Raw genomic sequence first — 22153 nt, 5'->3', positions numbered from 1 at the left:
AAAACTTAGTTAGAATTTACCACCTATCAACCCTGAATTGACAAGCAAAGTGAAATGCTAAATTAAATCACTGAGGATATTCTAAGGACTTATTGTAGATGTGAATATACAAGGTAAATTGAATATCTACCCCTAGTGGAATTTGCCTACAATATTGCCTACCAAAATAAACCATTAAGATGACGTTATTTTCAAGATCTCTGTGACTAGGGATATTGGATGCCCCTAAATTTCCTATGTTTTATTCTAATCTCAAAGTTCAACATTCAAACTCAATATTTGAAGAAATGCCCATTCACTAAGATATTAAAGCAACCCAAGATGGATAGAAAGCTTACTTAGACCCCAAAGCAATGAGCACATTCAAAGGAGACATGGTTTTCTTAATAGTGAAGCCTGAGAAAAGCTCAATATCCTTAGGAAAATACATGAAGCTTAGTCATAATATACTCAAGTCTTATATGCCTAACTCTGATCATGTTTTAGATGATCATGATGTTGGTACTACAAGGAGTTCTTGAAATGTAAGTAGAAAGTATATTTGATACAAGAGAGAAACCCTTAGATCTCACATCTTACAATAAGATATCATGTATTGGAAAGATTATCTTGAAGAAGATGCCACATGGACAGAAGAAGCTACCCTTGTAAAATAGTAACCCTAGTTTCTCTTGAGATGAGGAGATCTCAACTTTTCTAATGGGAGAAGTATCAATTACATTGACCTTATACTTGTAAAGATGTAGTGACTCAAGCTATTCATTATAAGTTTGAGAGTTGATAAATTTAAGCTTCTATTAGAGAGAAATGATAAAGCTAATTTCCCAATGAATTTTAAAGGGGTGAATGGCATGCATAAGGCATGGAAACAATCTTAGACTTGATAAATAAGCAATAAATAACTATATCAAAATGAGATATTAAATGGAAGGATCAATAGAAATTGATCATCTAAACACATAGAGCTCCAAAATTTTATCATTGTAGAAATGTTTGGCACATTAAATTGACACTAGCATCACACTAAACAAGCATCCAAATGCCAAACACAAACTTGGGGTATTTGTCTCATAACTATGCAAGTTTATCACGTGGATTTGAGAAAATAAAATTTAAAATCCCTTTCTCTAGATGTTTTAATGGATACTCACAAACTAAAATGGAAAAGGGTGTGTTCTATTCATGATAAACTTATGGATTAGGGGTTCTTAAATTAGGCCTTGAATGTGCATGATAGTAAGGATCTACATCTAGTGAACCTTTCAAGAACATGAAGAAGTGTGAAAAAATAGCATTAGCTCAATATTATGTATCCTCTTCATCATCATTGCTTTGTGCTTACATCGGTGCAATGATGCCATAGTCTTTCCTTGAAGTTCTCAATCTCACATCCTCTAGCCCTCCTCCATCATCATTGCCATCCTCCTTCCCCTCACACTATGACTCAACACTTATTTTCCTCTCAACTTTCCACACCATGTTCGACAAGTGTATAAAGCTAAAAAGTCAATCATTCAAGCATGAAGACTTGGAACCTTATTTCTATGGGGAAACTTTGCCAGTTTTGATTTTGAAAAGTCATGCACATCAAGTTGATTATAATGAGCTTGGTCTATGCTCAAAGAGTGGAGGTGGACATGAGCACTTGTCATAGTTTCCTACTACAATGGTGCTAGACTAGATGGATGCATGTGTATTGTTTCACACACTTTCAAACCAATGAGCACTTGCAATGTCTCACCCTATGGGCTTCCCTAGCCATGGCATCTCTCGGACCTGGAGAAGTTACTCTCCTTTCAAGCTCAGCTATTGAAACTACCATAAAGAAGGATAGATGGGCAAAGGAAACTCATTGCATTGTGGTCCATCAATGAGATCCAAGATCCACCAATTTTGGTTTTTGCTCCTCTTTAAGGCTCCTGCTTTTCAATCCCACATCCCTTACACACAAGAAATCGATATCCTTTACTCATCCCTTCAAGTTGAAGCAAGTTTATTCTCACTCTCCCTTCCACTCTATTTGATCTCTTTATTACCTCTCACTCTCTCTCTATCTGTACGTAGTAATAAAAGGAAGCTAGGAAGATGGATGAGCCATCCAATGAGTGAAATAATGGCTACTCTCTCCTCTTGATTGATTCAAAAGGCAATGGTGACCATTTCCCTCAATAAAGAGCTCACAATTTAAGCAAAGAGAAGATGAAAGAAGGAGAAGGATAAGCCACATTAACGCTATAACCAATATAATGGTTTCAATTCAAAAATTTTCCCCTTAAGTATACTAGACAGTTTTACAATTGGGTAGCCTCTTTCTCTTGGCAGCGTGCCAACTCATTATATCACTTGGAGCCTTAGGATTTTGGCCCATTGATGACTATCTTACTCTAACTCACACACACACGTGCTAGGACAATTATGACATACTTAGTGGTACTAAGAAGGGTATGGAGGAAGATAATGATGATGGGGGATGGGTCATTTTAGAATGGTTGCCTTAAGAGGGTCACCTCTAAGTAGAGCAAACTAAGGAGGAAGAGGTGACGATGAGGGAATGTTGAGGAGGGCTAGGAAACACTAGTGGTAAGGGAGTTAAGGGTATCTCTCTAGTTGAGGGTCTCTCTTATCTCTAGGCACAAGGAGCAGTACAACATCCTCACTACAATTGATGGTAGCCACTCATGTAGCATGGATGTCCTCTAGATAGGCAAACAACCACTAAATCAATGAGGTGTACCAACCCTGTGCAAAGGTCTATCAACAAACTCTCCAATGGTAGTAAGCTCTCCCCTTCTATGACCAAAGTGATTCAGCCCCCAACAAACTTAGTAGATGAGAGTAGTTAACATTGCACTTGGTTCATAGAGAGTGGTAGTTGCTTCCACAGTCTCCAAGGTTAATACTCTGCTACATTGTTCCCTTAAAATAACATTAACTTGGGTTCTATCCTACCAAAGATAGTCATGTTCTAGCAGTGCTCCCTAGTATTCCTTTTCATTTGGAAAGTTACATGACTTAAGAGGTGCATCCATACATAAAGTCAATCATTGGGATTGGGCTCACCCACTTTTCATGCACTCACCCAATATTTATTTTTGTTTTTCAAGAAGTCCTTACTACTATAGACATATGAAAATATATTATTTTTATATCTTGTTACACGAGGTTTTTTGGCACACCCTTTATGCACATAACAACCAATGTGCAAAATATTAACTATAATATTTAATGTTTTGCAAAATCTCACTCCCACAAGAGTGTTCAAAATCTTGCCTAGGTGGAACCCCCACAAGGTTAGGTCATATATGAGCACACCCTCTTCAACAAGTATGAGGGATGTATGAGCTTTGAGACTCACTTAAGCTCCCATATACCTTGAGAGTTATCCTATGTTACAAGGGAATTACCACTAAGTCATCTGCCCTACAAATTAGTCAAGTGGTCTCTCATTCACCCTCATCCCCCTTCGAGGTTCAAGTATCTCATATTGCAAGATGAGTAGCCAACATTCCTCAAGATGCACATGACGTGTTGGCTTGCACATTCTAATGATCACTCGAATTAAATTATTTTCCTCACACATTTGTCATAAGCATAGATTTGAGGGTTAATTACAACGTTCAAAGGTAAGAACAAGCATTTCAAAACATTCTCAAAAAGTCTACTTCTTTGAAATACATTATGGTGTGCACACTTCTACCCTTGCTTTTTTCTCTTGATTGTTTCCTACTTTTCTTTGGCTACCTAGACTTTCCTCTGACGAGTTTTGGGTTCCACTATTTGATTAAAGAGTTTGAATTTGGACTTTCTCCTATCTGAATTTATGTAAATTCTATTAAGCTTATGTCATATGCTAGCTTTTCTAGCTAATTTTAGGAATTGACACTTTAGTTATTTTAGCTATGTATGTTTTCTAGGTCAATTTAAGCTTATTATGAGGTATTATATTAGTCTCACTAGCTTTAAATTAATTGAGTTCTTTTAATAGTAATTGGGGTGGTATTTGCAGTAATAACAATAACTAATTTTGCTCAAGAATCTGATTCAGCCTTTGTCTCATTGAACAACCACCACCTCTTTGGGTTCCACTACCATCTTGGCTTTAGGTTCCTCTTCAATAGACTTCTTACCATGATCGCAACATCTCATGAGTGGCATGATATCTTGGCCTCATCTCATCTTGGCCATGGTCATTTTTATGGAAGTGTTAACCCTTTTTTCATAAGGTTGGCTACTACAATAGCAAAAGGCAAGGCAATAGCATAAGGTCAATTATTACAAAAGTGAAAAAGATGGGCAATGGGCATGAAAAAGGCTAAAGTAAAAAATACTAGAAAAAGCAAAATATGACTACCAAAATTATATTGACTAAATCAAAATGGTAATCAAAGTTGAGAGTGAAAGCGTGCTTCTCAATATGTAAAAAAGCCAAAAATGGCACAAAAGCGTCAGGCACTTCAAGACAAATTAGGGGACTTAAATTCAATAGCTAGGAAACCTAAATATTTATTATAAAATCATTCTTAAGAATTTGACTCACTCGTGTGCAACTTGTACTTTAAATATTGTGTAAGTTACTTAAGAGACACACCAATAGGACAAAACCCCAAGGTTGCAAATGATAGAATGAATGAGCACATGTAAATGTGCTACACCTGTGTAAGTTAGTTAAGAGACACACCAACAGGACAAAACCGCAAGGTTGCAAATGATAGAATGAACGGGCATAGAGCCAAGTGAAGGATGATGTCAAAATGTAAAAGAGCTCGACCATATTTAAGGTGGGAAATTTTGAATTCAAATCATTCTATGATTGCAAACTTAAGTGGCTTATCCTTTTCCTATTTCCAGCTTCTCTGTCCTTTATTTGTGAGCTCTTTGTAGAGAGAAACAATCATCGTTGCCTCTTGGATCAATCAAGAAAAGAGGACAACCATTGTCTCACTCGTTGAAAGGCTTGTTCATATTCCTTGCTTCCTTTAGTTACTTTTTGTTGGTAGAGAGAGCTCACTTCAAATTGAAGGGACAAGCAAAGGGGATTTATTTCTTGCATTCAAGAGACATGGGGTTGAGAAGCATGAACTTATGAAGAGGAGCTACAACCTAAACTAGTGGAGCTTGGATCTCATCGATAACTTTTAGACTATAATGTAGTGCTTTTTCTTCACTTATTTGTCTTCCTTTTTAGGATTCTCGACCAAGCTCAAAAGGAGAGTACCTTTTTTGATTAAATGAGGTTAGAGACATGTTTTGCCTAGGAAGCACATTTGGGCAAGAGATTATGAGTGCTCAAAAAGTTAGGAGTGTGTGAAACAATATGCATTCATCCACCATGTCTAGCATAATTGTAGTAGGAAGTTACCTTTTGGTTCCATTTAACTAGGACTTGAAATATGATTGATCCATCGATCATCCTTCCCAGCTGTAAACAGTTTACATAGTACACTAACAAGATGGATTTTCTCACATGGATGCATGCACTTGCAAAGACCTTGTGCATCATAGTCTAGGGGGGATGGAATGGGAGGCAACCAATCTATGGATTTGTTATGAAGAGAGTATATTAGTGTATTATTGGAGTAATTTAACCATTAGTATATAAATTTTTTAATTTCACATCATCAAAAAAGAAAAGAAAAAACCAAAAAATGAGCTTTACTGCTTGCCTAATATCCATTATTGCATGCATTGAAATAGACTTTGTAAGTGGATTGAAAACCCTTGTGTGTGCATTGAGAGGAAAACTAGTAAATGCTCTATATTCTTCATTTTTAAACTAAATATTTTTAATTTTTACTTGGTGGAATCATGGGATGTGCATGAAAAGCAATTGATTGCAAAACTAGCTAGTCAACCAACTATAATTAGCCAATGAATTGCCTAGTCTAGGACATGAAACCCTCTACAATTGCATGTATTTTAAGAAGTTTAATCAAGGCTGGTTGGGACTTAAAGTTGCAAAATAGAACTAAAGTTTCATGCTAATTTGAGGTGATTTTTGAAGTACATGCCCATGGAATCATACAAATGGAAATTACTAGCATAGATTAGCTAGTCATGAAGATTGATTGAATTGTGCCACATTATAAAATAAATTTAAATTTATTGATTTGGTGCTATGATTTTAAATTTTGTCTTGAAGTGCTTGAAAGCAAGGTTGACCACAAAGTAGGCGTTGGCTCAAGCTAGCTAGTCAACTGTTAATTAGCTCGTCAAATTGACTAACAATTGAGAGTAGTAAGAAAATGCTAGCTTTTGGAGTATTGTATCAACAAGAACGATCCCTAAACTTGCTTTGCTCTAAGTTTGCAAGGTTCCTCATCATTGGTTTTTCATGGGAACTTAGTTTGCAATAGCAATCTCTTAGTAGAGCTTGACTCACTCCAACCATGATGACATTGTGGACATTATTTGAGACTTATGGATCCATTTGCTAAAGAGGTCGAATACATATATTATTTAAAATTTCATTCGCAAATTTGTTGGTTTAGAGGTTTCATTTGGTTTCTAGCATACTTAGAGACACTCTTGGAGGTTCTACGGGGCACTAGTAAGCTAGTTAGGGACTAGCTATACAATATATTTGGGCTATTTTTGAGTTCCCTATTGCCGATGGATCATATTGAATCGGAAATTGCAAGGGCTTAGGGCTGAATTTGTGGGTTTTATACTAGTTGTGGCCTTCTCTCACTCAAGAACTCCAACAAGCATGTCTAGTGGTTTGGCAATGACCCATTAGGTCACTACCTTAATCTTTTGATGCTTGAGAGTGTTGAGATGGTTATGGCTTAGAAATGGTTGCAATTGGAACTTTTCTATGGGCATTAGATTATTGCTAGGGTAACCATCCAATGCTTCCCTTGTGAAGTAGAACCATAACTCTCATGCGCATTGAATTTGTCTGTCATTTTGTGTGTTTTAGACACTTTAGATGGATGGCACATTAGTGCATTTCTTTTTATACACTTTTGGCTATTTTTAAAAGGTTTGACCGCATTTAGGGTTTTTGCTATTTTTTGCCTATACATAGGCAGCCTACCCTCCCACTTTCATTATCCATTATCCATCATTGATCCTTTATGACCAGCTAGCCCTTCTTGTTCTCTCATCCCCCTACGACTGTCTAGCGCCCACATTGATGCATAGAGTTGCATGTTGGGGCTAACTATTGTAGCCTTGTACCTTCGCCCATTGTAGTCACATTGTTTCTTCTCTCTCATGCATTCTCTCTTTGTCTTCTTCTTCCCTCCATGTTCACTTTCCTCTTTCTCTTGTGCACTTTTGCAATTTCAACATACTATTGTTATATATAAATCACTGGACTTATTTTGCAAACAGAAGCATAGGAAGCTTTATAACACTTCCCACTTTGAAAATAAAAATGCATTTCTAGCTTTCTTATATATGGTTTTGTGAACTCACATTTTGAGAGAAAATCCTAAGATAAAGGCCTTGTTTCATGCTTTTTCAAGTGGACAATACAAGGACTTACATTTGGGATTTTAAATATGGAGGTTGTTCGGAACTTCTTATGAAGGTAAATTGACTACTTCGAATGAGTGGTAGACCGATCAATTGGGAGGGTATATGAGTTGCCACAAGTCTTTGGTCAAAACCCAAGATTGGGCAACTCCTTTGGATGATATACCTTCAAGTGAATAAGTCGGGTCTCGAAATTTGACATCGTGAAATACTATCCATAACAAACCAATAGATCAAATACAAGAAATCAGTACATCTCGAGATACATAAAAAGATGGAAGAGATGATCACAATAGACTTGAGCTACTACATAGCTTTATTGCATCTCTAAGCCTAGATAAAAAAAATAGAGCGTCTACTTTCTAAAGACAAAACTCCATGTAAATGAGCGAGTCCTTATACAATCTATCACATCCATGAGAACAAAATGACCAATGCATGGTAGACCCAATATATGTGGGTGACTCTACGTTACAACCAAGGACAATAGAGATAATCACACTCTCGCCCCAACACATACTCAGGGTGGTCTTCAACCACTTACCTTTATCTACAACAAGTGGCACACTCCACTCATGACCTCTCTATCACATCTTCCACATTGCTTCTTCCCAAGATACATGGCCATCTCACATAAATCCTTTAGTTATGCACTACACAAGTGCCTCAAACTCCCATTGCAAGTCCATTGTGAGTCCTCCCTCATCTTGTGGCCCTTAGCCCACATGTAAAACAACACTCTTCTACTCTCCTCAATAGGGAGGTCCTCCCATACACCATCTACTCAATTACTAACCCCCTTGATGCACACTCCTCATCTCTCTCTCTCTCTCTCTCTCACTCCTCATCTCTCTCTCTCTCTCTCTCTCTCTCTCTCTCTCTCTCTCTCTCTCTCTCTCTCTCTCTCTCTCTCTCGGCATCATGCTCCACTCTTTTGGTGTGCACGTTGCTAAAAATTGGGATGAAAATTCTTTAACTTGGTGTTGTAGGTGGAAAGCTATAGCTTCTCTTAAAGCTAAGAGGCCTTATCTCTTTTTTATGGCTACATCATCCCTTACATTGTCCTCATGACATGGTTGCTTTGGGCCTCGGATTGCAAAATGATATTGTTAGTGCTATTGTATACATGTCTAGGTTTGCTACCTCAGTTGGCTCATCAATACCATGAGCTCCCCATGCCAATTGATCATTAACCCTTACATCATTATGCTCATCACGGTCTGATCCTCCATGTCAACACATCAAAATAGTTGACATATCCCATGTCTTAATTATAGCCACATCATCAATAACACATTAATTGAGCATATAGGTCACCATAATCATACTTTGATCGTGATTTATGTCATATGGGTTTTTGTTATCATTATAGGTAAGTTCATCCATGTATATTTGCATGTGTATCCACATTATCATAGTCATGTTCTTATGTAGTCCAACCATGTGTCTCCCTTGGCTTCATGCTAGGAATCGTAAGTGTCCATGCTCACACAACATTATATGGTAAACATTATTGCAAACTCATCTTTCTTGTCCATGGGGTCATTAATACAAGACTCTATTCCTTTCTATGCCTTTCTAAAGGCATTGTCAAGGATGTTGCTCCTAGGTTGGTACTAGGTAGGGAAAGCAATGGTAAGGATATATAATGTGACACCTTACTTTGATGCATATAGATGATCTCATATTGAATGTTGGAGAAGTAACAAATACAATGAGAAGTGGAGTTAGTGTCTTCGTAATAGTAAGATATTTCAAAAGTGTTTAAAGTATAGAAAATACCTGATTTTAGGATTTCAGCCAGTAAAATGCATATAAAATGCAGGTTTTGTGAGCTTTTCTCGATTCTTTTGTGCGGGGGGGGGGGGGGGGAGCGTTGACAGGTGGCCTGCAGGTTGGTCCACTTACCCTATCATCTTGGGGGGACTGAGGGGCCGGGGCGGACGGTTGGCGGGCGTGGATCGTCCACTTTTTGGTTGGAGCAAAATGAGAATATCCTCTCTCTCTCAACTACCATCGCTGTGACGATCGCTGGTCCTTTCAATCAGCGATGGCCCGGTGCAGCGTCATGTCAATTCATTCAATCATTCATTACTTCAGTCTGTAGACGTTCGACCACATCGACCAGGTTACAGACGACAGAGCGACACCGTTGAGAGGACGTTCGTTTTTCTCTGCTCATCAGGTTCGGTCTTCCAAGCTCCCGTTCATCATCAAAGCTCTCCGCGTTTAGACATAGAATGGGAGTTCAATTTTCATTCGGATGACAAGCTGTTTGTCTAGTTAGTGCTTTCTTCTGTTGAATCAAAGCCTAAAGGGAAGGCGAACAGGTAAGACTTGTGACTCCTGGTTCGTGATTCAGTCGTGGTAGGTAAGTGCTTTCCGCGAAAGACTACGGAGGTCGGAATTTTGCGAATGCTACTCAGTGCTCACTGTTTGTCTGCGCATTCCTCTCCGAGTCTCTATTTTCTACCATTGCTACCTTCTTCCCTGCGAGACGGGGGATTTGTGCTGGAAATTGCCGCACAATTGATATCCACATTCCCGCACCTTTTTTGACTCCCGGGGGCCGGGCCCGGGCGTGAGAATTTCCTGGCATATTCTTTTCTATTCGCACATCGATTCGAGCAATACCTTTTGCAATTTTGAAAAAAAAATTGTTTGAGAAGGCCCGCCATAGCTACAAAATGCCAGCTGGAAAGCAAAATGCAAGCTGCAAAGAATGTACACGGTAGACGAAGAACTCCAAAACTTCCAGGGGACACAGCGCATCGGCTTTCGTTCTTTCTCTGCGTGAACGGTGAAAGGAAAATTTGAGCTTTATTTCTCTTTTCTGCGTGAACGGTGGAAGGAAATTTTGAGCTTTATTACTCTTTTCTTTCCTTTTCGTCTTTCCTCTCCAAGTCGTTTGTCCTCTGATGTAGGCATCTTTCATCTTATGTATATAAAAGTCCTGCTACTGCCGACTGATTGCAGGCAGATCTGACTCATTCTATATTCTCGAGTGTCTGTGTGTGTGTGTGTCTCTCTCTCTCTGCTGTACGAGCTGCAAATAGATTTCAACAGGTATGCCGTCTCCCTGCCTGCCTTTGGTTTTCAGAACTCGCGTGTTCCATACGCATTATTTTTTTCAGCTTCTTTTCGAGTTGTTTACTATGCCCAATATCCTGACTCTTCCACCACCCGCGAAGCCAACTACTCTTGGTTCCTGTCACTAAAAAAAGATCGAAAGAGCTTTGTTCAAACTGAAACTTCCAAAAGACCAGATGGACTGCCTGGTCGGGCTCGTGCTGTTGAACGTGTGCACATCTGGTTAGCATTGTGCTATCAAGTTAGCTTTCTTTCCACCTTTTGTGTTACCCCTTCTTACGCATGGTAGCTGAGTGGTTCTTTCCCACGAAACCGTTTGAAAGGCTGGCAAATTGAATTTCTTTTCTTTTCTTATACGCCATTGGCTGCTATCGGAAGGGTGCTCTTTACATTAAGTTCGCAATGTGCGCTGTTAGATTGAGGTCCCGGCAGATCTGCGTTCTGCATTCAAGGCATCCAACTGTGTGTGCAGGTTGGTCTATCCGCCACTGCTGTAGTGTTCTGAGTGCCATCTCCATGTTCCTAAACGCCTTCTACATTCTTGTTTGTTGGGATTTGTTAGCAAGGAATGACTGCGTTTCTTACGACCGTCTTGAGATTGTGAGCGTTCTAAGCACGCGATCAACTTAAGGGGCAAGGAGCATTCATACGGGATTTTGGATTCGCATTTTGCGTGAGAATGCGGTCTGTTTTAGGTTGTAGATCTTACGGTATCTAATACATGCAGTTATACGAATAATGCGTGTAACGAAAAAGCACTGATAAGTAAAAAATTTCACGTTACGCGCATTTTTTGGTGGCCTTCCTTTCCCCGCCAAACGTTTAGGGGAAGCTGAATGGGTAGGGCTAAAACTCCAAGTTTCCAACGGCAGTGCCCGACCATCAGTTCCACCGACTACTAGACGCCAGAACATATACGGTTTCTTCAGATTTTCCGTAAGTTTGCAAGAGATCTGTTCTTCTCAACGTCATTCAGGATCAGATTCTGTTGCGTTTTTAGGTTAATCTACTGCCCAAGGTAAGACTTCATGTTGAGCGGTCATCAGTCGTTGAAAGTCATTCAGTTTATTGGTTGTTAGTGAGCATGCCAGATCAGAAACTACGCGTGAAGTTTCTTGCCTCACAATGATGCGGATCTTACCTTTTTGATTCATTTGTCCTTCGACATCGTTCTCCTTATCCATCATTTGATATTTGTGCATTTTCACACTGCTGCGTAATGCTGAACTGACTGATTGTTTGGTTTCTTCCATTTTCAGGTATTTTCGAGTTAGGTTCTTCTGTTGAAAGAGAACTAAAGTAGCCATGAGTTCTGAAAACGGTGATGTGGTTGCTGTAATTGATGCCAATGGGGTTTCTAAGTCTATTGTACCTGAGAAGGTGAACGATGTGGTTGCCGTAATTGATGTCAATGGGGTTTCTAAGTCTATTGTACCTGAGAAGGGGAATTCACGGGTCCCCCATCCTCCTTTGAATGAGCGCATCCTTTCCTCTCTAACAAGACGCTCCTTTGCAGCACACCCCTGGCATGATTTAGAGATTGGTAAGCTCGAAGTTTAAAATGTCATAGCGTTGACAGTTTCTGTCTATATCTTCTTACACCTGTCATTCTGAACATGCAGGACCTGGAGCTCCATCCGTCTTCAATTGTGTAAGTGTTGCACTGGCTGTGACTTTGTTTTCGAAGTCTGCAAATGCCTTTGTTGATGTCTTTAGACAGTATGGACTCGTTCTAACAATTTTTTTTGGAAAGGAACATAGAACATAATAGTTGCTTTAGTGCTGTTCTAAGCGTTTGTGTTTTAAGTTGGAATGCTTACCATGACGTTTTGCAATTAACATGTAGAGCAATCTATGTACGACACATGAGCTGGTAGATGTTTTTCCACAAACTGCCATTAGAAAGAGATCTATGTTAGCAGAACATTGAATTTGTTGGTGTAGTGAAAATCCAAACCTATGCTTAGATGTGATGAGAGCTGTGCAAGCACTTTGTGGTTCGTTTTTGCACATATCACTTTAAGAGCCTGCCTGTCTTCACTTTTTTAAGCCCCCATTCTAGCTTGCAGAGAGACAACAATGCCTGCTGCAGGTTCTGTACCCTCCAAAATCAACTCTCCAATGATTCGTGACCCAGTATTTGCTTATTATTTGAAATGATTCTGGCATAGCAAAATTGATTATTTCTCTGGTCAAGTCTTAAACAGTACATAAGTGTGTTGTACCATTTTTGATATCCTGTCTCAACCATGCAACTTTGGAAGTTGCTTGAGAGTTTACTTAGGAAACCTTATTAGTCTATAAGATCAACATGTTTGCAGAGTTGCCTAAATCATGCCTAATATCTTGAGTCGATGCTGGGCCATCCATTGTTGTTGAATGCTCCCTGCTGTCGTTAATCAGTGTGCACTGCTATGCCAGAACCAGTTCTTGGATGTCTAGCTTCCATAATCACCTTGAACTGTAGTTTTGCCATAAGTAATTTACTGACTGGTAGATATTCTTAGATTTCATAGACACATGTGCCTAATTGATTGTTGGAAGCCAGTCTGAAGCTTTGCTCAATGTCTGGAAACAATGTTCAGACTAACATGTTTATTATCAAATGAGCAAACTTTCAGTATCTCAATTGAAACTTCCACTTCAGTGGCCCTCAGAAGACAGCTCACTTTTGCTACCATGATTTGACTTTGTCGACATTCGTTGTGAATACTGATATCCTATGCTTCTATTCAGTTATTTTGCATAACCTAGTGCCAAGGAAAGTTTTGTATAGGACACCTGTTATAGAGGAACACAACCTTTTTGTTTAGAAAGATCCAATCAAGACTACAAGCTTTTCATTGGTTTCATTGCCTCAGAGGCACAACTTTTGGGATGAACATGAGTAGTCTACTGATCTATCACACATGTTGTGGTAGTACATGATGACATTTTCTATTCTTCTGGCTGCATAATTTTGTTGATGAGATTTAATTACATTATGAAATGCAGATCCCTGCAATTTCAAGCACCTAACATGCTTTGGAATTCATATACCCTATTAGCTTTAACTAAGCAATGATGATATCTCCAACGGCAAAGCTAACCTAGATTTTTGGTGAACATCAAAATGTAGCTACAAAGCCCTTACACTCATCCCCACGCCATGGTATAGCTACAAAGCCCTTACACTCATCCCCACACAATGGATTGTTGTCCTCAACAATCTAAGGGTAGTGCTTGTTGACTTATTCTGGGGTCTTAACACAGCTCATTCTATCATGTTGGCTAGTGTTTATGAGTCTAGGACTTGACACATTAGCAGGGTCTTAATGTAGACTTTTCTATCAGGTTGGTCAGTGTCTGTCACGCTATGATTTGGGGGCCTTAACATAGTTTTTCCTATCAAGCTAGCCAGGGTCTACCCATCTAGACTCAATGTTCATTCTTTTTCATTCTAGTCCTTCCTCAACTTAGTTATATTTGAGGAGTGGAGGCTTGCAAGTCCTTTAGTAAATCTAAGGTGCGACTGAAGGTACATTGGAAGTATCGTTTGTATTCTCCTTGAACCAGGTTTCGGGGTCTTAACACAACTCATTCTATGAGGTTGGTTAGTGTCTATGAGTCTAGAACTTGACTCATTAGTGGGGTCTTAATGTAGCCTTTTCTATCAAGTTGGTTAGTGTTTGTCACACTATTACTTGGGGGTCTTAACATAGTTTTTCCTATCAAGCTAGCCAGGGTCTACCCATCTAGACTCAATGTTCATTCTTTTTCATTCTAGTCCACCCTCAACTTAGTTACATTTGAGGAGTGGAGGCTTGCGAGTCCTACAGTAATCTAAGGTATGACTCAAGGTACATTGGAAATATTGTTGGTATTCTCCTTAAACCAAGTAGCGAAGGTCTCTTTACTGTGTTCGTGGGTCTTTGCTTCCGAAATCCAAGTGGCTTCCTTGAGAGGGTGCCCTTTCCACTTGGCGAGTTACTTGGGGTAACCCTTGTGCTCTTGGCACTAAAGGATTGCTTTTACTTTGAAGGGGCCATTGGAATGAAATAGTAGAACGTATCATCCCCATTGGGTGTTGGGGCAGAACATGCATTGAAGGCGGGTATGGAATGCATTGTGGATGTAGATGCTTTCTGGCAGGTTTAACTTGTAGGTGATTTCATTCAGAACTTGGGTGATGTGGTAAGATCCATTGTATCGATGGTTGAACTTGGGGCTTATATTCTTTTGGCAGGGACATATGCTTGGAGCTGACGAGAACCATGTTGCCTTTGGTGAATAGTACTGCCTTGGGTTTCTTGTTGGCTTATTTGGTCATGGTGATTTTACTCTTTTCTAAACTTTGCTTGGCTGTTGCATTTCTCTCTTCCTTTTTGAAGAAGTCTTCTACGTTTCGACTTTTTGCTTTGGTAGCTTTTGAGGCTAAGGCCAAGGGTGTGATGACTTCTTTCCCTGTGGCTAACTCAAAGGGGTTGTAATCTATTGTTGAATGGATTGAGTTGTTGTAGTGAAGCTCGAGCACATCAAGGTATAAGGTCCAATCCCTTTGGTCCACCTGGGTATAGCTTCTAAGATAGTCTTCAATGCCTTGGTTTACTCTTTTCGTTTGCCCATCTGTCTCAGGGTGGAAGAATGATGAGAATCGAAGCTATGTCTCCAGAGTCTTGAAGAGTTTCTTCCACATATCACTCATGAAGTGATCATCTCAATTTGATACAATGGCTAATGGTAGCCCATTTAACTTGAAGACATGAGGAAAGAAGAGGTGGGCTACCTCCCTGGCATTCTATGGTAGCTTAGTCAGAATGAAGTGTGTGCTAAAAAAAATAGTCCACCACTACAAAGATGATGATATAGCTACGAGATTTTGGGAGTTCCACAATAAAATCCATGCTAACGACATTCTATGGGTGCATTGACAATGGTTGAAGTAAGCCAATTGGCTTGGTGTGTAGGGCTTTTATTAGTTGGCAAGTGGGACAAGTCTTGACATAGTCTATGACCTCCTCCTTCATATTTGGCCAAAAGAATTGTTTCCTTAGAGCCTCGAGTGTCTTGCTTTGGCCCTTGTGTTTCCCTAGCTTCTCATTTTGCACATATTGTAGTATGATTTTCTTTAACTCCACATTATTGGGAATGCACAATCTCTTGCCTACAAACATGATTTCCTCTTCTAGTGCATATATGCCATGTGACGTCTTCTTAGCTCATGCTTTTTCTATTATTTTGTGTATTTCTTGGTCATGTTCTAAGGCCTCCTTCACTAACTCTAGGAAGTTGTTATTGGCTACACTCATTGCTTTTAAATCGGCCTTGTGACTTAGTGCATTTGCAATCTTGTTTGTAGATCGTGGCTTTGTTTGATTTTCATGTCGAATTTTGCTAGAAAATCTAATCATTTGACTTGTTTGGCAAACAACTTGGGCTAGAACTAGACCTATTTGAGTGAGATATTGTTTGTGAACTGAACTATGTGCTTGTTTTTACATAGTGCTTTCACTTTTTAAGACAATGGATTATTGCTAGCATCTCCTTCTTGTGTACTCCACCTAGTTTTTGTATTTGTGAACTTCTTGGATTCATAAGGTACGGGATATCCATCTTGCATTAATGCTCCTCCAATGTCATAATCCAATGTGTTTGTGGAGATTTCGAAGGGCTTGGTGAAGTCTGGCACTTTGAATAGAGGGGTTTGACTCATATACTCTTTCATTAAATGAAAGGTGGATTCTCCATGTGAAATTTTCTTCTCCTCTGGTAAGGTGGGATAGTGAGGTTGTGACCATGGTGTAATCCTTTATAAATCTTCTACAAAATAGAGTGAACCATAGAAATTCTCGAACTTCTCTGATAGTTTTTGGGACTAGCCACTTCTTCACTGCTTGGACTTTCTTGGGGGACTACTTTGATGCCTTCCTCTCCTATGATGAACCTTAGGAATTCTAGCTCCTTCACAAAGAGCTCACATTTTTCGGGTTTTGTATACAATTTGTGTTGCCTCAGCTTCTCAAGGACTAATCTTAAACTCTCCTTGTGTTCCTCTAAAGTTTTGCTACAAACTAAGAGATAATCTATGTAGATAATGATGACCACATTTATCTTGGCCGAAATACTCCATCCATTAAGCCACAAAATGTGCTTGCTCTATTACTCAGTGCAAAGCCTAGAACTAGCCACTTGAAGCTTTTGTATCTAGTGCAATAAGTTGTTTTTGGGATATCTTCTTCGGCTATATGGATTTGGTGGTAGCCTGACCTAAGATCTATGCGGCTAAAGTATTGTGTTCCATGGAGTGGATTTAATAAGTCCTCAACTTAGGGTATGGGATATTTGTTCTTGGTGGTGATCTTGTTAAGGGCCCTATAGTCTACACACAATTTGAGTCCCCCATGCTTTTTCTTGAAAAACAACATTGGGGCACCAAATGGGGACTTGCTCGGTCGGATAAAGCCTTGCTCTTTCAATTTATGCAATTGCTTTTTCAACTCCATTAGTTTGGTGTAACTCATTTGGTATGGGGCTCTAGCTGATGGAATTGTCCTTTGGATTAACCCAATCTTTTGGTCTACATCTCTTTTGGGGGTTAAGCCTTTGGGTAGTTCACCAGCATGACATTTGCATACTCCTTAAGTATCTCTTCCACTTCTTTATTGCCAACTTGTCATTTAGGATCCTTGGCAGTCTCGTGCTTCACAGGTCTGATCATGTATAAGTACACCATATCTCTCTACTTCATTGATTTCTCCATTTGTTTGGCATTGTAGGTCATGATACGAGGTCTAATATTTGTGACTTGTTGTGGTGTTGCTTGAACTGGAGCTCCTGATTTGCCAGGTTCTAACTTTGCAGCATGGCAAGAGACTCTAGGCTTGGTCTCCTTCATTTGCACTTTGATTGGCGTTCTGCTTGGGAGTTGCATCCTTTCACACGGCACTTACGCCCTCTCCTTGCATATCCAACAATGTCTCATTAACCCCTTTGCTAAACATTGTGATTACATACTTGTTATAGAACTCCAGACCCAAAATGACTTCAAAGTCATCCATAGGTATTACTAGAAAATTGAGCATGGCCTTCCATTTCCTAGCTTTCACTTGTACTGCAATTACTTGCTTTTGCTCCCTGCAGAAAAGTCACTATTAATCCTTTTGGTGCCTTAGACAATTTTAGCCCATGTTTTGTTGCATATTCTAGTGTGATGAAATTGTGAGTGGCTCCAGTATCTACTATGATTGCTTGATCTCTTTCACTAACTCTTCCCTTGAGGTATAGATGATGTATTGCTACTACTTGAGCTACCATACATTGGGGACGTGCACTGATTGTTCCCACTCTTGGGTGATCGAAGCTCTCTTCACTTCCATTGGAGATTTTCTAAGTGCGCAAGGCTTGTGGCTTTCTCTTTCATAAGTGCTTGTGATTGTTATTTTGAATCCATTTGTTGAAGTTGTGTTTTCCATGGGGCATCTGTTTTGGTAATGTAGTCCCCCACACTTGAAATATCTAACCCTTGTGGTTGAGGCTTGGTGTCTCCACCGTGATGCGTTTGATTCTGCAGACCCGTAAGATGTGCTAGGAGTTGGTCTGTAGTGGTTGTTTCCCGACCTTCCAAATGCTTCCCTTGGTACCAAGGCAGACTACGAAGTGGCTAGGGTTACTATTTAAATTTGGCTCTGAATCTCCGAGATGGGGCCTCTTGGGGGTGGGGTCTTGCGGTCCAAGAGTTGGTGGTGAGGTTAGTATTGAATCTAGCTCGACTCCCTTGACTGCCCTCATTGCTTCTAAGTCTACTAATCTTTTAGTCATCCTCATGGTTTCTGCTAGACTTGTGGTTTTTGTCTATCTACATCTCTCCTGGCTCACTCTTGCATGTTGAATAGGAATCTGTGCAAATTTGTATCTATGTCTATGTTTGGGAGTTGCAACATCAATTATCTGTACTTGCTAACATATTCCTTCATCTTCCCTTGTGCTTGTCTGACTTTTCTCTTCGCATCTCTAACTTTGAATTTTTCCATCTTCGGGATGAAGTAATCTTTGAGTTCCTCATGTAGTTTCTCCCATGAGAAAACAATGCGTCCTTGCTCTTGCTCCAATAGATACTAGCTAGGAGCATCCTCCTCTAGATAGATGGTTGTCACTTCTCCTTTCCTATCTTCAGTGATTCTAGCATACTTCAAGTGTCTATCTATCTCCACAATCCATTTATTTAAAATTAGTCCATCTCTCTCTCCCTTGTACTTGGTGGTTTGAGGCATCTTGAACTTGCCATAATCGTCCTTTGAGCTTTCTTTTTGTTTCCTACTTAAAATTTCTTCTTCGTATCTTGAGATCTCCTAGATGTTTCCTCCCTAGCTAATCTATTTGCCAATCTATCTACCTCCTCTTGTAGTTTGTCTCTCCTCTTTCTCCTATTGTTGTATCATCCACTCCTTGTACCCTCCCTCCTCTTTAAACTTTCTTCTATTTTCTTCCTCTTTCTATTTCATTTGTATATTCTTCCAAATCAAGTTTAACAAGCTTGACATGCCCTCCAACTGCCTCTCTAATTCGACTACTTTTTCTTTCCAAGCTTCTCTCCATTCTTGACCTCGGCTCTTCTTCCTCTCTTCAACCATTGGGACGGGTGCTCTTTCTCCATTGTCCTCCATGTTGTTGTAGGGGGCAATGCCCCGGCTTTGGTGGCGTTGCCATGCGGAAGCCGCATTTTGTCTTTGGGTGGTGGTTGTGTCATGGGAAACCTTGCCATGTCTTTAGATGTTAACTTGTGTTAGGGTCGTCGCGTGGAAGGGCGATGTGACGGGGGGCAATGCAATGTGGGGTGACACGACGTGGGGTGTTACAATGTGGCGTGTCACTACACAATATTGGGTTGGATCTTCTCTCGTGCTTCTGTAAGCACTTTTTAACTCCGAGCAAGAGTTGCCCTAATATCAAGTGTAAGGCACTTGCACTTAATCACTCACTCAACATGGCACGCAAAGATATCACGATATATGAGAGTAAGGTACACTCTTGTATTATTCAATAAAAGAAATGGTACAACATAGGCACATCCCAGGACTACACCCTCATGACACTGCACATGTGAGGGTTTACCGTTGGGTATAGAGAATCACGCATTGTCGCAGCGCGTAGGGTTGAAAGTCACCACAGGGGTTTGGCAAGAGAAGAATGTACGGGGGTTTAAGAGCTTAGACTCTAGAGATGGTAGAGATAAGAGAAGGGTTGAAGGTTTCAAGCCAAGTTCTTGAAGATAAGTGACAACAGGGTGAAGGTAGATTCAAGGAGAGGAGTAGACGGAAGAGAAGGGGTTTGAAGAGATTGAAGATGTAGAAGAATACTTCAAAAAAAGAAATAGAAAATATAGAAGAATACTAATAAAGATGAAGCCTGTCAGTTTCTTTCAGCATTATGAGAAAATATAACTCTAATAGACAAAAACGTGTACAAAATAATACCTTTCTCTATGCTGCTCAGATCGCCAATTTGATTCTTCCAATGGCTCCTAAAGGGGGGTTAAATACCACGACACCTGACCAGAATCTTGCCAGATCACTCTTTCTTCATCTCCCACTTTCGGAGTGCTGTTCATTGCCTGAAAACAGCGATCGTGCGTTGCGCGATTTTGTTAATCTCTCCTTTTTACATAAAATCCTCTCAAATTAGCTGAAAGCTACATGCTTTGTTTTACAAGTCATCCTAAGCTAGAAGTTGTCTATAGTTTTGTAGATTTTTTTACAAGAGATAATATTTAGAATATTAAAAATTGACTAAAATCTATTATTTTTGAACCATGGACACTAACACTAATGTCTAAAATGGCATTGGCTCTCTAAATTTAAAAGAAAGCCACACTCTAGATTTTTTTATACGGTGTGCGCGTAGCGGCTCGACAACATAGAGTGGAAACCGAGTAGGGTTGAGAGGCACTATTGCTCCCTATATAGGTGTTTCTAGCAGCAACACCATGGTATAGCCACAAAGACCTTACATCCCCCCAATTCTTTTTCCCTCCTCTAACCCACCAAATGATAGAGGTCAATTGTTCTCTCTTGTGGAAGCATTTTTGGTTTGGGTAAAAAATGGAGAAGTGTTGGAGAGGAGTCCTTGTGCTAGAGTCAAGACTTAGTGCTTACTTGTTTGGTAGCAATGTGAACACTTGTCTAAGTGGTAGGTGTCATGAATTAGAAAACCAAAAGGGACTTGATGGAACACATATTGGAATGTTAAAACATAAGGGCCTAGGAAGGAAAGAACATTGGAATTGGATAAAGGGCTATTGCCTCATCCATTGAATTTGATTGAGTACAAGCCAAGAATAATGGATGATTGAACTAATTGTTTGACTAGTTGACTAAAGAATCGGGATGAAGAATGGCCTTTAAGTATCAAAATTTGCTCATGTAATGCTATGAAGTAGACTAAATTTATAAATTGATACAAGTTATTCAAATATTGGATCCGATGTTTTGAAAATGAAAACAATTGTCTAGAGCTATTTTAATGCCCTAAACTTTTCGTAGATCGTGTACCTATGAGGAAGCCTTTTTGACAAGGTATTATAATTTATCTCATTTTGATGCCTAAAATGGCCTTTCTTTTGGTGTTGTTTCATTAAAGTGCTGCCGTGTTACAGGTGCAATGTGTTTTACCCCCCTTGATAGAATCAATGGGCCATTGTGGAAGTGTTTGCCTCAGGTTTTTGTCAGTAGATGAATCAGTTCATGTGAGTCTGTATTCTATTTGCGGGTTGGGCACATTGTCATGAGGTTGCAAGTTTTGTGAGGTGCTTGTTGATTGTGTGACTGGCTGACTGCATTTATGATATCAATCAACTTTATTGTTGGCCTAAGTAGTTGGTCAACCTTATTTGGTGTATTTATTGGCTATTACTCCCTCCTCTAGTTATTCAGTGCATACTCCCACACTTGTAGGTCTCATTGGAGAGATGGGGCTAGTGCTAGCGCCTACTCAATTGGTGACTCATAGTTGTATCTGTTTTGTCTGTCTTGGCTATGGATTCCATTTCTCCTGCATTCTTCTTTCGAGTTCTTTTGCATTTTTCATATTCTCTTGTAGTCTTTCTCCTCTCTCTTTTGTGTGCAGCCTATTACAGTAGATTCTCACGCTTCCATTGTTGCACCCACTTTTTGACAATTTTGGAACTGTAGAAGATTCTTGAACAGTTTTGGCTGCTGGACCATCATTGGATCTTTGAGTAGAATTGCATTGGAATCAAAGGTTTTGATGAGCAAAAGTGTATAGTACGAATTGGCCATTATTTTTTCTTATGCCAATCACACGGCATAAGCATAGGAGTATGAAAGTATAAAATAACTACAGTTCAGCCCTTTGTTAAATTTCATACGTGGTAATATATATGTGACCTTGAAATTGAAGGGGAATATACCAAATAAGACGACTATAGAGAAGTAACCATGTAAACATCCATAAAATAGTAGCTACAATCTATATGTGTGATCTCAAAAGAGGGACAATGCAAGCCCATGAAACAACTAGAGAGAAGAAACAAAATAGGGAAGTGGCAAGCATAGATGGTAATAGTTACGGGCCTTGGGGCACGGTGTGT

General features: G+C 39.6%; 1 protein-coding gene across 10 annotated transcripts in view; it reads left to right on the top strand.

Annotated features, from left to right (window-relative positions):
• The first annotated feature begins 9459 nt into the window (after nt 1-9459).
• LOC148021858 (soluble inorganic pyrophosphatase 1-like) overlaps nt 9460-22153 on the top strand; it is a 33672-nt gene continuing 20978 nt past the window's right edge. The window contains exons 1-4 of one of the 10 annotated variants that reach the window (XM_087697373.1): nt 9460-9664; nt 11829-12112; nt 12192-12220; nt 21200-21289. In XM_087697373.1, the coding sequence (XP_087553499.1) occupies nt 11875-12112; nt 12192-12220; nt 21200-21289 (357 nt within the window). In that variant the 5' untranslated portion in view covers nt 9460-9664; nt 11829-11874. The other 9 variants (XM_087697380.1, XM_087697382.1, XM_087697374.1 and 6 more) reach the window with 9 other exon arrangements.

This window comes from Lygodium microphyllum, chromosome 17 (genome assembly GCF_053477565.2).
Source record: "Lygodium microphyllum isolate KBCC chromosome 17, Lygodium_microphyllum_v1.1.10, whole genome shotgun sequence".
Lineage (NCBI taxonomy): Eukaryota > Viridiplantae > Streptophyta > Polypodiopsida > Schizaeales > Lygodiaceae > Lygodium > Lygodium microphyllum.
This window is presented reverse-complemented; position numbering and strand designations above follow the sequence as displayed.